At 35.5% G+C, this 15,632-nt stretch overlaps 2 protein-coding genes across 6 annotated transcripts in view; one reads left to right on the forward strand and one right to left on the reverse strand.

The window, feature by feature from the left end:
* Positions 1–13,332, reverse strand: part of LOC141459871 (small integral membrane protein 14) — a 40,434-nt gene extending 27,102 nt beyond the window's left edge. Inside the window, exon 1 of one of the 2 annotated variants that reach the window (XM_074139427.1) lies at positions 13,189–13,332. The gene's annotated coding sequence lies outside the window, so the exon portion shown is untranslated. The remainder of the gene's footprint in view (positions 1–13,188) is intronic. The other variant, XM_074139429.1, reaches the window with a different exon arrangement.
* The window catches only part of DAT (Sodium-dependent dopamine transporter), a 71,220-nt gene that overhangs the window by 19,376 nt on the left and 36,212 nt on the right, over positions 1–15,632 (forward strand). For 2 of the 4 annotated variants that reach the window (XM_074139394.1, XM_074139391.1), the window contains one exon: positions 5,302–5,467. In XM_074139394.1, coding sequence (XP_073995495.1) covers positions 5,326–5,467 — 142 coding nt within the window. In that variant the 5' untranslated portion in view covers positions 5,302–5,325. Of the gene's footprint in view, positions 1–2,067; positions 2,212–4,181; positions 4,391–5,301; positions 5,468–15,632 lie in introns of those variants that run through there. The other 2 variants (XM_074139392.1, XM_074139393.1) reach the window with 2 other exon arrangements.

Consider the following 15,632-nt stretch of genomic DNA (forward strand, 5'->3'; position numbering starts at 1 on the left):
TTTATTAGCACAAACTTTATCTTTAGTTTAATCGATTAATATTTACAACATATTTGTATTCTGTAGCACCACAAAGCAATTCGATTAAACATCGCTCAAAGATGTTCAAACATCGCTAAAAACACAAAATTTATTAGCACAAACTTTATCTTTAGTTTAATCGATTAATATTTACAACATATTTGTATTCTGTAGCACCACAAAGCAATTCGATTAAACATCGCTCAAAGATGTTCAAACATCGCTAAAAACACAAAATTTATTAGCACAAACTTTATCTTTAGTTTAATCGATTAATATTTACAACATATTTGTATTCTGTAGCACCACAAAGCAATTCGATTAAACATCGCTCAAAGATGTTCAAACATCGCTCAAAACACAAAATTTATTAGCACAAACTTTATCTTTAGTTTAATCGATTAATATTTACAACATATTTGTATTCTGTAGCACCACAAAGCAATTCGATTAAACATCGCTCAAAGATGTTCAAACATCGCTAAAAACACAAAATTTATTAGCACAAACTTTATCTTTAGTTTAATCGATTAATATTTACAACATATTTGTATTCTGTAGCACCACAAAGCAATTCGATTAAACATCGCTCAAAGATGTTCAAACATCGCTGAAAACACAAAATTTATTAGCACAAACTTTATCTTTAGTTTAATCGATTAATATTTACAACATATTTGTATTCTGTAGCACCACAAAGCAATTCGATTAAACATCGCTCAAAGATGTTCAAACATCGCTGAAAACACAAAATTTATTAGCTCAAACTTTATCTTTAAATTTGGACTTTTTTCGTTTTTATTTTATTTTAAATGTTTATGTATTTAAGTAATGGCCTATTTCAGGACGGCTTTACGTCCAACTACCAAATTAGGTGTCGTGGGATGTACGCGACTAGCAAAACATACTTTACTGTAAATTTCTCATTCATTAAAAGCATTTTAAATAAAATCTAAAAGTCTAGAACCGGGAATCGAACCCACTAAACCAACAATACATCTTAGCTTTGCGGGTCTAGTCTCTTAACCGCTCGGCTATCGTGGCGCCTTGTTTACGTATAGAATTTCTGATAGTATTGTACGGTCAATGAGTTCGTACATTGTACTTCACATAACTTTAGAGTGCACCTTAACCCCTTGACCAGCATTTTTTGGGGGGATTAAATGTTCCCTTTAAATTTTTTTTTTTTTTTTAGTTTTTTCTGAGCGCAATGATAATGACGAATTTTTTTGCTTTTAAATAAAAGCGGAAGTGCCCAAATGGCAAAAGATAACCTGACAAAAAACGATTCGGTTTAATTTCGTGGTCCCATTCATACAGCAGATCGAAACGTCAAATTAGAAGTTCCGTTTTTTAAGTTATGCTGACAACTTAGAACTCCACTTTTGCCACGATTCGAGTGAGCCTCACAGTGGGTATTTCCGGTGTAAAGCTGCTCACTGCACTGCCTTCTGCTAATGCTGGTGGTCTGAGATAATGATATTAAAATGCTAAATATACAGTAATGAGCTAAATGTTACAAGTTAGTCACAATAATGAAGCCTAAATTAGGCTTCAGTAGAAGCCTGAAAACATTAACTGTAATCGGAAGTTCCGGTCACACAATGGCTGGTTTCACTGACGCGAATTCATTCAGTTCGCAGGTTCTCTTCCATGGTGCCACTAAATCATTTTAGATCACCTTCCTGTCTAGTTCCTTGCTTTTTATGCTTAAACTTTATTAATTCTCTTTAATGGCAGGCGGAAGTTCCGTTTTAGTGGGAGTCTTTTTGCGCTACGCCATTTTGGCTGTCTTTAAGATCGTTCCCTAATTTCAGTACATCTCTACTGTCTTCAGTTCGCTGATCTATTGAAGCGTTCACTTTGAAGTGATTTTGTAATTCCCACTTTTCCTTCAACCGATTGTGGCCTTTTGGATGAGGACTTTTTTTTTGTTATTGAAGAACCCTCCCAGTAGTGTGGGGAACTTATGGTAGTGGGAGAATGCTGGACTTGTGCGACCAAGGTCTTCGAATGGTTAATAAAGGGAACACTTGTCCAGTAAAACGATCAAGTAACTCTAGTCCACTGTGAAGAATATTTCCGATTCTCAGGAGTGTAACCTCTAGACAGACATACGAGCGGACAGTCTTAGTTTGTGAGTTACTTGGACCAATGGAAGCCGACAGAGAAAAGCCACCTGCCGCTAATGTAAGCTCCTGTATCTTGCTTAATAAAAGTGTGTGTCTGTATGTGCGAGTCTGAACAGGAAGTGCTAGGCAAAACTACGGGAAGCGTTAGCTTTGATTGTTTCCGTTTATTGCAAGCGCACAATTTTCACGGCGGAAGTCCGTTAACCGAAAGAGTGACTTGGACTAATTTCAATTTTTTACTCCAAATATTTTTTTTTCTGAAATTAAATTACTAACTGACAGACAATCTTTGTTTTAAAAAACAATGTTTTTTCCCTAATTTTGGGGAGGTGCAGGAAATGTGTTAGCCTGGATTAATTTGATCCTCTTAAAATTTAAAGGAAGTAGAAGTTATAGGAGCTAGCTTAGGACGTAGAAGTTATAGGAGCTAGCTTATAGAAGTAGAAGTTATAGGAGCTAACTTAGGAAGTAGAAGTTATAGGAGCTAACTTAGGACGTAGAAGTTATAGGAGCTAACTTAGTATAAATTAGACCTCTTCGTAAATATTATCTAAAAACTAACTATAACTACTTCAAGTATCCGAACGCTAACTTTTACATTTCGTTATAAATTTTAAAATTGAAATAAATGCTACAGAAAGTTATTTTTCAACCGGACTTTTTTCGCCGGAAATATAATATTTGTGTGTCAGTGTGGTTTTTTTTTTTTTGCATCGTCTATGTATACAGCCAGCATCGTCTAGGTGCTTATCACTAGAATATCACTCACTCTCCATTCTTACTTATAAATACGTTCGCTTCACTCATTCATCCCTCTACTGTATACAACTATTTACATACAAACTTACAACTAATGGCTGGATCAGTACTCTATATTCCTGCCATCCTTATAGCTTAAACGAAATTAAAATCACATAATCCTTCTTTCATTTTCTTCCATTCATTCTATAACTTTTAACTCATATTTCATTGCTAGCTCTGCTATAGACTTAAGCACATATATGTTGGTGGAGAATATTATGTCTTCGTAGCGAAATGGTGCATCTAAATACCTGTATTCAATGTGTTAAGGAACTCCAAAACTGTCGTCTTTCTTCTTGCTACACCATGCCATGTAGATCTAAAACGTTTTTATGAAGGGGAATTCTTTAAGGGTCTTTCGGTGAAAGAATAAGGGCTTTCGCTCTTTCACAGGATGTCGGTCTTATTTTCTGTACAGTGCCAATCGGAAATATCTTAAGTAGAAGACCAAATTTGAAGTAACTGCAATGTGGTACTTAACTGAGTGACTTTTTTTTAAAGCGACTTCCCGGTAACCGCTGTATATTATTTATTAGCTTTATTAATTTCCGATCTGAAAGATTATCAGTCAGGCGGAAGTGCTGCAGTGTAGCCTTTTTTGGCTTTTGTGTTTTTTCCTACTTCCCCAACGAGTTTTTTTTTTCTTTAAATACCATTTCCTTGACATCAACACCAAGGATCTCCTTCCATTCAGTTCATGCAAGTGTAGGGTGTGTCAGTAACTTGAAAAAAATGGAGGTCGAAATCTTTACATTCCAAGATGGTGATGGAGATAAGTTGACCTCATTAAAAAATCATCGGATACTGTGTCGAACTACAATTTTAAGATTTCCTATTGTGTATTTAGCCAATCAAAGTCAGTTTGGTTTGGAACTTGTTCTCACGGAATATTGTGACTTTTTATGACAGCTGTGAAGTCACGTATTAGTTACATCAGTGAACACGTGAATATCTCAACTACAGTTTAAAACTGATTACCGAGAAAAACTTTAATTACGTCAACTATTGCAGTGGGAAAATCTCTTGAATTTTCCGAGCTACTAAAAAAAAAAGCATTTCCTTTTTTTCCCCCACGAAAAACTAGAAATAGTTTAAAAAGAAATTAAACGCTGGAACAAATTATGGAGATTGAGACTAGGTTAATGGAGCTGTTTAGACAAGATACCGTCGGTGATGTATGACAAAAATAGAATGTTGTAGATATACTAACGCTGAGCGTAACTCGGGACCAGGGTGCAACAGTGGTGGAGATGCGGTCAGTGTGTGAGGTCATGTCGCTTCAGTAGTGTCGTAACAGTTTTGTATGTTTGTTTGCATTTACGGTAAATTAGGACTCCTTGATTAGGCGGTGCAATATGATGTGCGTGAGCTCCTATTTGGTTGGAAAGACCTTACCCTAAGCGACTTTACTCCCAAATTATCCCTGAATATTAAGGGTAAGTAAAACACACAATCTGCCATGAACCACTCACACGACTTCCCTTTACCATTCTCAAGGTTCTAACTCATTTATATATGCTTCAAAAACTCCGAACGATTGAGTCTTATTTTTTCCCGAAGGAATCCCGCTTCGCAGAAGTACCCCCTTAATCGGACGGACTTCCGGGGTCAAATGTTTCCCTTAAAAGTTGTAAATTAATGTGTTTGTCATCAAGTTACAAGTTTTAAATTCAATCGTAGCGAGCAAATCCTTAAAAAAAAAGGGTAAAAATTTATTCATTAAAATGTATTTCCGGTTAACCGAATTTGACTAAAAGCTAAATTGTGGCTCCCTCAGTTGGCTCCTAAGCTTGAACTTTCTGGGATTTTTCTGTTTGTTAGTTACATGGACGTATACACTGGTCGAGAGCTGAGGCAATTTTGACTATTTTTTTTTTCTGACTCATGGGACCCCATAGGGCTATTTCCGGTGTAAAGACGAAATCCTAAAACGGAAGTATACCTTCGCTTACTTGGAAAAGAGAAAGTAAACCTTTTGTTCAAGGAAGTATTCCATACGGGCACAGACAGACTCGAATACAGATCAATTTCTAAAAACCACATTCCAAATCACTGAAAACCACTTTCCAAACCACTGAAAACCACTTTCCAAATCACTAAAAACCACGTTCCAAACCTAAAAAAAACACTTTCCAAACCACTAAAAATCACTTATTCGGACTCGGTGGTTCTCTAAAACGATATTTCCGCTGAAAAGACGAAAATTTACACCATCTCAATACATCCATCTTAGCTAGTGCAGTTATAAGGACTTCCTTCAGAAATCCGTCCGAATTCTTTTTACTCTAGCAATCTCTGCTTGATCAGCCAGAATGTATAACATCCAATATGTTTTATTTTTTTACAGGGAGCGGCACTGGTGTCTGGGGTGATGGAGGGTGAAGTCTCGACCACTGGGGACCTGCGGGAGACATGGTCCGGTAAGGTCGACTTCTTACTCTCTGTCATCGGCTTTGCCGTCGACCTGGCCAATGTTTGGAGGTTCCCGTATCTTTGTTACAAGAATGGAGGTGGTAAGTAAGATTAAGAATTTTTTTTTTTTTTTTTGTGAATTGTGATGATAATGAGGTTGAATGAGGAAGTTCGTTGCTCTGCAGCGATGATCAGCATCAAGGAAAACAATATTAACCGAGTCTAGGGGCGAGTAACCAGATCCGGACTTCAGCCACCTAAGATCTAGAGGATTTGAAACAAATCGAGCCCTCTCCCTTAAGGGGAAATAGTCTTAGAGTTCTTCCTTGTCCAGACCAATGATCCTGAACCTAAACTCCTCATCGCCTAAACAATCCTTCAAGAGCTGGATAGGTACTCCACTTCTTCAGAGTAATCCTACTCCACTAGGAGGATTGCTTATGAGAACCATCATGCAATGATGTCTCCTTAAGCCAAATCAAAGTCTTTCACCCTGCAAATCTTTTGAGATTCTTTAGAATATGATATTCTCGAAAAAATGTTCCTGAGTTTATTGAGCAAAAAGTGAAAATTCGAGGAAAAAGGTGAAAATTGTTTCGAGAGAGCACCATCATGTGGTCGTACTGGCGAGTTAGCTCAATAGATTTAAATCTAGAATTCAATTCAAGTTAGCCGTTAGTGCTAATTGATTGGAATTTAACTCACGTGTTTTCCGGATGTTGCCATTTGTGACCGCAATCGATCTAGACTAATACAGCCAACCTGAGACGTACTGTGTATAGTAAAACACTAAATAAATCTATTAAAACGCCATATAATTAGTAAACAAGTCTAATTACCTGTAATTATTTAATTATTAGCGACCTCCATTCCAAAAAAAAAACATTACACTATGTTTTAACAGGTTTTAACAGGTGATTTGTAATTGACTCGTACTTTCTCCAAGACTACGTTAATAAGAGAAGCTACTGTGCAAAAAAAATTATTATTTTTTTTCTATTTCGACTTCCGATCGGAAGTTAACGTTTTAAGGTTCACTAAATACGAAAAAAAGTAGTTTTTACAAATTCGTTTTTTTGACTGCATTTATCCATTGTAAAGATAAATCGCTATATTTCGCTTAGGTGACGTCATTCAGTGACGTCAGGGAACGAGGTTTTGGTTGAAATAATTCAACCGAAAATACCCCATTCGAGAACAGTTTATGTTTTTAGAAGTTTTCTCAAAAACAGCTGTTTTCGATTCTCCTTAGACTTGATCTACTAACAATTGCTTTAAAACGTTTATTCCGGAATATTTTTTTCCGGGATTAAGGGACAAGAGGTAGGTATCCTTCTAAAGTGCTATTTTTAGTCTAATGTACTGTGCTATAACTCTTACAATAGAGCTATAAATTTTTCTTTAATAATTTATTAAAAGAATTTAATTTTGGGCAAGAATTTGGATTTGGCTTCCCAGTAAACAGAAAACAGTTTTTAGTAACTATGTGTATAATGTTCGAAATTTGTAGGAACTGATGACCTCATTGAACTGATGAACTGATGACGTCATTGAACTGATGGAAAGGAAGTTGGTTTAAATGTTCAATTTTTTATTTTTTCTCCATTTTTGCTGAACCCTGCAGCCTAGCAACAAGAGTACGGTCATTTCATTTTTGAACTCACTCATGATGCTGGGAAGATCACTTTTCTTTTCCCGAAGAGAAGTTTTTTTTGGGGGGCGGATTGAATTCCCGGAAAATTGGGAGCACTCATATATATTTCAAATTAGCTCTCTCACAGCTGTTGTGTTGCCCGTTCTTAAATCTTTAAGTAAGAAATTGGTGTCTACAGTGCCCGGTAGTATAATGGTTGGCCCGGTAAGCAAACGCTAATGGTAGACTCGACTGAATGCATTCATATAAAAATTAACGTTATTGTATGGACTGGCCCAGTGGACGGACATAACATACAGCATCGTTACATAAAGCAAACTAGTTTAATCAGTCCAAGGCCATATTAATTATTTTAATATTCCCCCACCCCCACCCACCCTCTTGTTGCAAAATACAATATTTTGGAACAACACAGTAGTTCTAGTGTTACGGGACAACGTGTACACTAGATGAGGGCCCGCCTTTTTTTTTTTTTTTTTTTTTTTTGCAAATTGGCGCGAAATGTACAGCGATCAGCTGATAACAGTTCTCTGGGCCTGTTTGAGTTGCAACAGTGTTGCCATTCTTACTTTTAAAAAAAAGTGACAATAATTATGAGCGTGTCAATTAATGAAATTTTAATTAGTGGTCGTTTTTTAATTGAGGAAATTACGTAACGCAGGGATCTTTAGCAATCCTTTCACTTCTTGTTTTTTTGGGGGTTTCTGTTTTTTGACCTTTTCTGTCTGTTCAGTAAATTAACAAAAAAAATTTTTTTTTTTTTTAAAATAAACCAGATCCACCACACACCCCACTACAGGAGTTATCCTAACAGGACCTTCACAGAATCTCGGTCATCTTCCCCTGAAACACCCTCCCACCGAGAGAGGGTGTCCTCAATAAAAAAAACTCCCTTCTGGCTCCATTCTAAAGTGAGAAAGTTCCGCTAAGATTAGTTTCATGACCTTCCGGCTATTTCCCCCCACCCCCTTCCACCACAAAGTTATGGAGTCTACAATATTGAGGACAAATACGAAAAAAATGAACAATTTATTCAAGAGGTACCCAAAAAAAAATGGTGTAATGTGTTAATATCTGTGTGTAAGGTGGACTGCATCGCTCGCCGACTTAAAGATTGGCGGCTCACTTTTGCTCAACTTCAATATCCTGCAACATTGCAATTGAAGAGCTTGGAGTAAAAAAGGAGTTATCTACAGTTTTTTAAAAATTTTAGTAGGGACAAAAAAACTAAATATACGAGAATCGTTTGAAAAGTCCGTGCAAAAATAAAAACTACTTAATTTTTTAGGGTAAACCTTTTTTATTTTTCAACATAGTCATCTTTTAGGCTTATACACTTCGTCCAACGCTGCTCTAGTTTGTTGATCCCTTCCGAATAATAGGATTTGTCCAAGTCTGAAAAATAGCCATCAATAGTTTCTGCAATCACCTCCTCGTTTGAATAAAATCTTTTTCCCGCCAGCCATTTCTTCATATTGGGGAAGAAATAGTAGTCCGAGGGAGCCAAGTCTGGAGAATAGGGGGGATGTGAAACGAGTTGGAACCCTATTTCCATTAATTTTGCGACCACAACTGCTGAGGTGTGAGCTGGTGCGTTGTCGTGATGGAAAAGGACTTTTTTTGTGGGCCAATCGTGGGCGTTTTACTTGCAGCTCGGTTTTCAAACGGTCCAATAACGATGAATAATATGCACCTGTAATAGTTTTACCCTTTTCCAGATAGTCGATGAGGATTATTCCTTGCGAATCCCAAAAGACAGTCGCCATAATCTTTCCGGCCGAAGGAACGGTCTTTACCTTCCCCCTTGGTAACCCATTGTTTAGATTGTTCTTTGGTCTCAGGAATGTAGTGATGTATCCATGTTTCATCCACAGTGACGAAACGACGCTTAAAGTCCTGCGTATTCTTCTGGAACAGCTGCAAACCGTCCTTGCAACACGATTTCGTTTTTGGTCAAAGTGTGAGCAATCGCGGCACCCATCTTGCGGATAGCTTTGTCATGTCCAAATGTTGATGCAAAATATTATGTACCCGTTCATTCGAGATGCCCACAGCACTAGCAATCTCACGCACCTTCACTCTTCTGTCATCCATCACCATATCATGGATTTTATCAATGATTTTCTGGAGTAGTAACCTCAACAGGGCGTCCAGAAAGTTCAGCGTCACTTGTGCCCATATGGCCACTCGGAAAATTTTGAAACCACTTATAAACTGTTCTAATCGAAGGTGCAGAGTCACCATAATGTTTATCAAGCTTCTCTTTAGTCTCCTGAGGCGTTTTGCCTTTCATAAAGTAGTGTTTAATCAACACACGAAATTCTTTTTCGTCCATTTTTTGAAAATCACTCGACTTCCTCGATTCAAACGAATGCCAAACACAAAGAAATAGACCGATCTGGCTGAAACTTGGTGTGTGTTCTTCCAAGAGATGCTACTAACTAAACATAACCTCGATACGCGCCAGTGGTGCTATCTCTCTGACTTTGCACGGACTTTTCAAACGGCCCTCGTACTTTAAGATGTATTCCTTATGTTGTGTCTGCTGTAAGGATTAGTTAAGGATATTGTGATGGGGTCATTTGGGGCTCTCAATTTGAACTTTCTAGGGCACTTTTTTAAGCTTGCTAGCAAGCAAAAGTTATTTTGCAGCTAAAACTCTTTTTTGCACCAAAATCATAATTTTCAGTAAAACTTGAGCACATATTAAGTACTTTAGTCAACCAGATTTCTTGTTTTTGAGCTTTTAAGTGGCATTTTGTGTCTTGTCGAAGCGAATGTTAGATATACTATTATGCCTGTCAAAAAGAAAAATAATAATCTCTACCTAGTATAAACATTAAATAAACCTAATAAAAAAATTATTATTTTTCAAGGAATGTAAAGAATGTATTATAGAAATGGAATGTTTTATTTTTTTCTCACAAAGTATTCATACATTACAAAGTACAAAGTAAATAATGGATACCTGTCTAACAATCGGTAATGTTAGAGAATAAGTAAGATAAATAATAATAAAGGAGTTTAGGCGCCACTAAATAAACACATTTTCTGAAAAAAAAATTTAGATAAATCCTTTTTGCACCAAGACCTCTTCAATTGCAATCAAAGTACTTCCTCTTCCTGTATTTGTGTGAGAGAAGGTACAGGAAGTCGCGCAGACTGTCGATGTTGAGACTTCACAGGAAATTCCTGTTTTTTAAGATCTTTTAAGTACGAGAACAAAAAAAAAAAGTTTTTTACAAAATGATCTGTGCGAGGGAGCCTGTGTCCGTCTGTACCCACCGGAACTCTAAAAGTCTGAATATTGCAAGTTGAAAGTTAATATTTCGTTTAAGTGCAAGTTGAAGAATTAAAGAGACATCAAAGGGCTCGAACTCGGGCCCATTTTGCTGAGATTTCCAGGAGAGCAAAGAGTTTCGAGGTAAAGGTGGGCAGAAAAATTACGAAGGCGCCAGCTAATAAAGCTACATGAAGTCATTGGCTCTAAATATAGTTGGCATAAATAATTTTAATCGTAACTTTGGAGAATGGCCAACATAATGAGGGCATATTAAATTAGGATCGTCTGGAAGCTGTAACATCAGATCATCCTCATGACCACAAACACTGCTAGTATATCCGTTCGTCTTCATTTTTTTTGGGTGGAGGGGGTCTCATAATGACAAATTATGATAATTTGAAAAATGACTGGAACAAACTGTTAAGATCAGCATGCCGCGAGAAGCTTTAATCAGCGGAAATGTATAAACCTGCAAGAAATCTTCCTGACTGCACGAACATTGAGACAACTTTCTCGTCCGCCAATTTGTCAAACAATACTGCCAACCTCTCTTAATATTGAATCTTACCGGACACATACAGTAATCTAAGTAGCAGTCATTAAATTACCAGCTGGTTACACTATCCTCACCCACTTTACCGCCACGCCACCGCACAAAGCGGAAGTATGTTTTTCATGTAATTTGAAACACGATAGTAATTTGTTCTTTACCAGGACAAAGTTTCAAATTTAACGAAAATTGTGAAGAATTTAGAACAGTGATTCTCAACCATTTTTTGTCGCGGCGGCACACTTTTAACAATATCAAAATTTTGGCGGCACACTAACAATACGTAAGATAAGTTTAAAAGTATTTTACTTATCCCATAATACACTGTGTAAAATAGTTTTATGTTTATTTTCAATATAAAATAAAATAATATTGTACTACAAAAACAACAGTATATGTTCTATTAAGGGATTAATTACAAGTTAATAATAAGAATACTTTTAATGAGAAATTTGAGCTAGATGTTTTTTGATAATTTCGTTTATATTTGGTCGTATAAATCGATAATGCTGCTCTATATCGATCGTCGATTTAATATATAATTGTTATTGTATGCATTTCTAAAATTTGGGCGGCACACTTCAAAAGTTTCGCGGCACAGTGGTTGAGAATCACTGATTTAGGGGAACAATCCTGGACTAGAATCTACAATCTGTGCTGACGTTCACTTCCGGTGGCCTTATTCCTCTATAATTCACAATATGGCCAGCACCATTACATAATATAGTTATTCAGATTTTAGAACGGGAAAATGGGAATTGGAAAGGCACTTTGGAAAAGAGCTTAACTTAAAAAATACTTCGCTTAAATGAAGTTTGAATCGTACTAAAACGGAAACAGTGTTTTATTTGATTTACATTACTTGGCAACCATTGGCTTTGAGTACCTCCTGAATAACCAAAACTTACATTCCGTTAAATCTTATAAAAATAATATGCTTCAAAGTTTTCATAATCACTTACTTTCTCTTGATTCGACTCCGTTACTAACAGCTCTTATAATACCTTTTATATACATATAAGTCAGAGCTGGGTGCCTTTGAAACATATCCTAACTCTTAATTGCAACATTGAAAAAGCATAGCAGAGCTATAGCTAAAATTCGTTTGTCAGGTACTAAATTTATTGCCGAATTCATTATTAGGCGCAAAAAATATTACTTTTTTTTCTGCAACCGTGTAGGAATGTTCTCATTACTCAATTAAAATCAGCTGTGTAATGCCCAACTTTACCTCACTAGTGGGGAAAAATTCCCGTTAGTGTCACTTTCCTCAATAGTGAGTGAAAAAACTTTATTGTGCTTCCTTGATATAAGAAGTTTTGTTATTAACATAAATATTTTCTGTAAAACTTTAATAAGCTTATTCAACGTAACTAAATAATTAAAAAACGAATATTAAAAAATAAAATAAAAGTTGAAAGGAATATAGAAATAAAAATAATATTTTAATAAATAATTAGATATTTTTAATTATAACAGTTAAAAAGGTTATAGTGTTACCTTATAGAAATTTAAAATGGATTCTAGTGATTCCTGTTTATTTATTTTTTAGTTAATAACCCTAATGGTTGCAGAAAAAATATAATATTTAACTCGAGTGTAAAGTATTTTCCACACACTCGGCAATTTGCACCGCAATGCGAAAATCATTTAGATGACTTTCCTCATTTTTTTGTTTAAATGTCATGCATTTTCTTCGCAAAGAAATGAATATTTAGTTAATTTCTTAAAACATGGCGCGTCACCTGAAGAGCTAATTATAATTTTTTTTTTTTCAAAGTATGGATTTAAATAAAATTAATGCTTTGTATAAATTTCTTATTAATACATTAAAACTAAGAAATGCTACAGACCAAGATTGAATTCATCTAAGATAATTAAATAAAAAGTTTTATAATAAATAAGTAATTTCAGTTTGTCTGTGTAATTAAGTCTGATTGTCAGTTGGTTTGTTTGTCAATATTTTGCACTTTAAATATTATTATGTTTTTTCTTATCTTGTTTACTTTTTCTTTTATGTTATTATCAAGTGCAATCTATGACTCAGTTATGGTCATTTTTTTGGAGTTCTTTAGAAGTGGGTTTTTTGTACTTTTTTTTTAATAAATTTGTATTGGCCTCCCACTCCTTTGCCATAGCATTGTATTTTCTAGTGCAAGAAAAATAAGAATAATTTAAATATTTTACTAAAGTGGCTATCAGCTTGGTTACATTACATCCTCTTATTAGAGATAACAGGAAGTCCTGGGAGGTTACAATCAGTGGTACCACATAAGTTAGAATATCGTACTTAAAAAAACTGACGAACTGTCCCACCGCTAACAATATCTCTTACCTAGTCACTGTTGGCCAGACTGCAGAAAAAAAATGAAGTTTTGCTCTTCAATAAATCACTGCCGAACCTCTGCAATGACCCTGACAATACCACTATAGCCTGCAAACTGACAAAACAGATAATAATGACGGATCTCACTCTGTTTATACATATGATTGCAAATAGAGATAGAGAGAGAGATGACCTCATCTATTTGTTTTATTAGTTTTTGTTTTTTTTATTTGCATCCACAAGGTTATGGACAGTTTTACCAACTTATAGACGTGATAAAATAATTTCCCTCTAAAGGTACATGAGGTATCTTTTCCTCGTTTGTTTGTTTGTTTTTTCAAGTTAATTTTTGGGTAACTTCTTAAATCTTCATTTAGGTAAGAAAAAGGCTTTTTTTTTAATAATTACGGTGGGCACTCACACGATGATAGACACTAAATGGGAAAAAAACCATTTTACCGGGTTCAAGGTATCTCAAAATGGACCCATTTTCTAGGGAAAAACTGAACAATCGATAATCTCATTGATTTTCAAACTTTCCTTACCGAGATCGATAACTTTAATTTGAATAATTTTGCTTGTGAAATCGATTTGTAGGGCATATTGTGGAGGGCTGAGGTTGGTTTAAAAGTTTAACTTTTTGGTGTTATAGGCAGGGCCGGATTTTCCTATAGGCTAACTAGGGCTTCAGCCTAGGGCCTCAAGATCAACAGAGGGGTCTACATTCAAAATTGTTAGCAAAATTAAAATTACTCTATTCTAAAAACCGGTGAACAATAAATAGTTATTTATTTAACAAGTGCGGAAAGTAGTACTTTTCCTCCTCACACGAGGCAGGGTTTGCACGCCGGAGCGAGCGAAGCGAGGCGAGTGCAAGTGCAAATTGCCGAGTGTGAGGAAAATACTTTACACTCGAGTTAAATATTATATTTTTTCTGCAACCATTAGGGTTATTAACTAAAAAAAAACTAAACAGGAATCACTAGAATCCATTTTAAATTTCTATAAGGTAACACTATAACCTTTTTAACTGTTATAATTAAAAATATCTAATTATTTATTAAAGTATTATTTTTATTTCTATATTCCTTTCAATTTTTATTTTATTTTTTAATATTCGTTTTTTAATTATTTAGTTACGTTAAATAAGCTTATTAAAGTTTTACAGAAAATATTTAATTACAAAACTTCTTGTATCAAGGAAGCACATCAAAGTTTTTCCACTCACTAGTGAGGAAAGTGACACTAATGGGAATTTTTCCCCACTAGAGAGGTAAAGTTGGGCATTACACAGCTGATTTTAATTGAGTAATGAGAACATTCCTACATGGTTGCAGAAAAACACTGTTTTAGTGATGTATCACAGTAGTGATGTATTTTATTATCTCTCATGTAATTTACAAACTTAAAAATGGGAGGTGAAAGAGCGTCCATAAGTGGAATAGCCTAGGGCCTCTTTTCATCTAAATCTCCGGCTCTGATTATAGGCAATTTTACTTCAAATGGACTTGAAAATGTTTTAAAATTGAAATTTCGAAATGAAAAAAAAATTTATATGTTACAAATTCAAGACTTAATGGTAAGATTTGATCATCTTCAGGAGTCCTGAAAATCATATATATTTCCGGTGAAAAATTTGATCCAACGGCAAATACTTCCTGTCTAGGAGGCAGTAGCAGTAAAGAAGTATCAGAATACGGGAGTTGAATATTGCAAGTAGGAGGGACAGGGGGTAATCCCCCGACTGGGAGCTTGCACACATAGAGAGAGGGATGTAATTCTGGCGAAATGTTTGGACAATCTCTGCCGCCCACGCGTGTACTGCGACTCCCCTAATCTGCCCCTAGGGCTACAGCTTCCCACTACTCAAATATCACTTCTTTGCAAGAGAATATATGAGACTTTTTCTTTTTTTTTTTTGACTGTCACCAAATTGAATTCACACCGGAAATGCAGTTTTTTACCGTGCTCTTGACGAAATGCACTCATTACCAGGTTGCGTTGTTGGATGGGTACTTTGTGTCAAGCATTCACTTAATTCTCCTTAAACTTATTGCGCTTATTTCACTTTTATCCAGAATAATCCGGATTTAGGATAGTTGTAGATGGCGGCAATGTAGTGCTACTCTCTAGCACCATTTCTATAATTTTGTTTGACTTTAGAAACTCGTCAATATTTGAAGACCGGGAGTGACCCTTTACAGAACAGGTTTTTTTAAATTTTAAGCGATTTCCTCTGAAAATATTTCCTTTAAAACGTAACTCAACTTAATTGAGGCACTTCTAAAAACTATAACTAATTACTGAATAGAGAATTTGTAGAAACATTTATCGAAAAGGAAGAAGGAATCAGACGAAGAATATCCAAAAAGAAGAAGAATCAGAAGACCAAAAGTGATGAACAATGCTCCACAAGTTAGGTTTCCGTATCCAACCATTACTGGAATCGAATC

Source organism: Rhodnius prolixus, unplaced genomic scaffold (assembly GCF_049639745.1).
Source record: "Rhodnius prolixus isolate KJV_2025 unplaced genomic scaffold, Rpr scaffold_23, whole genome shotgun sequence".
Classification (NCBI taxonomy): Eukaryota; Metazoa; Arthropoda; class Insecta; order Hemiptera; family Reduviidae; genus Rhodnius; species Rhodnius prolixus.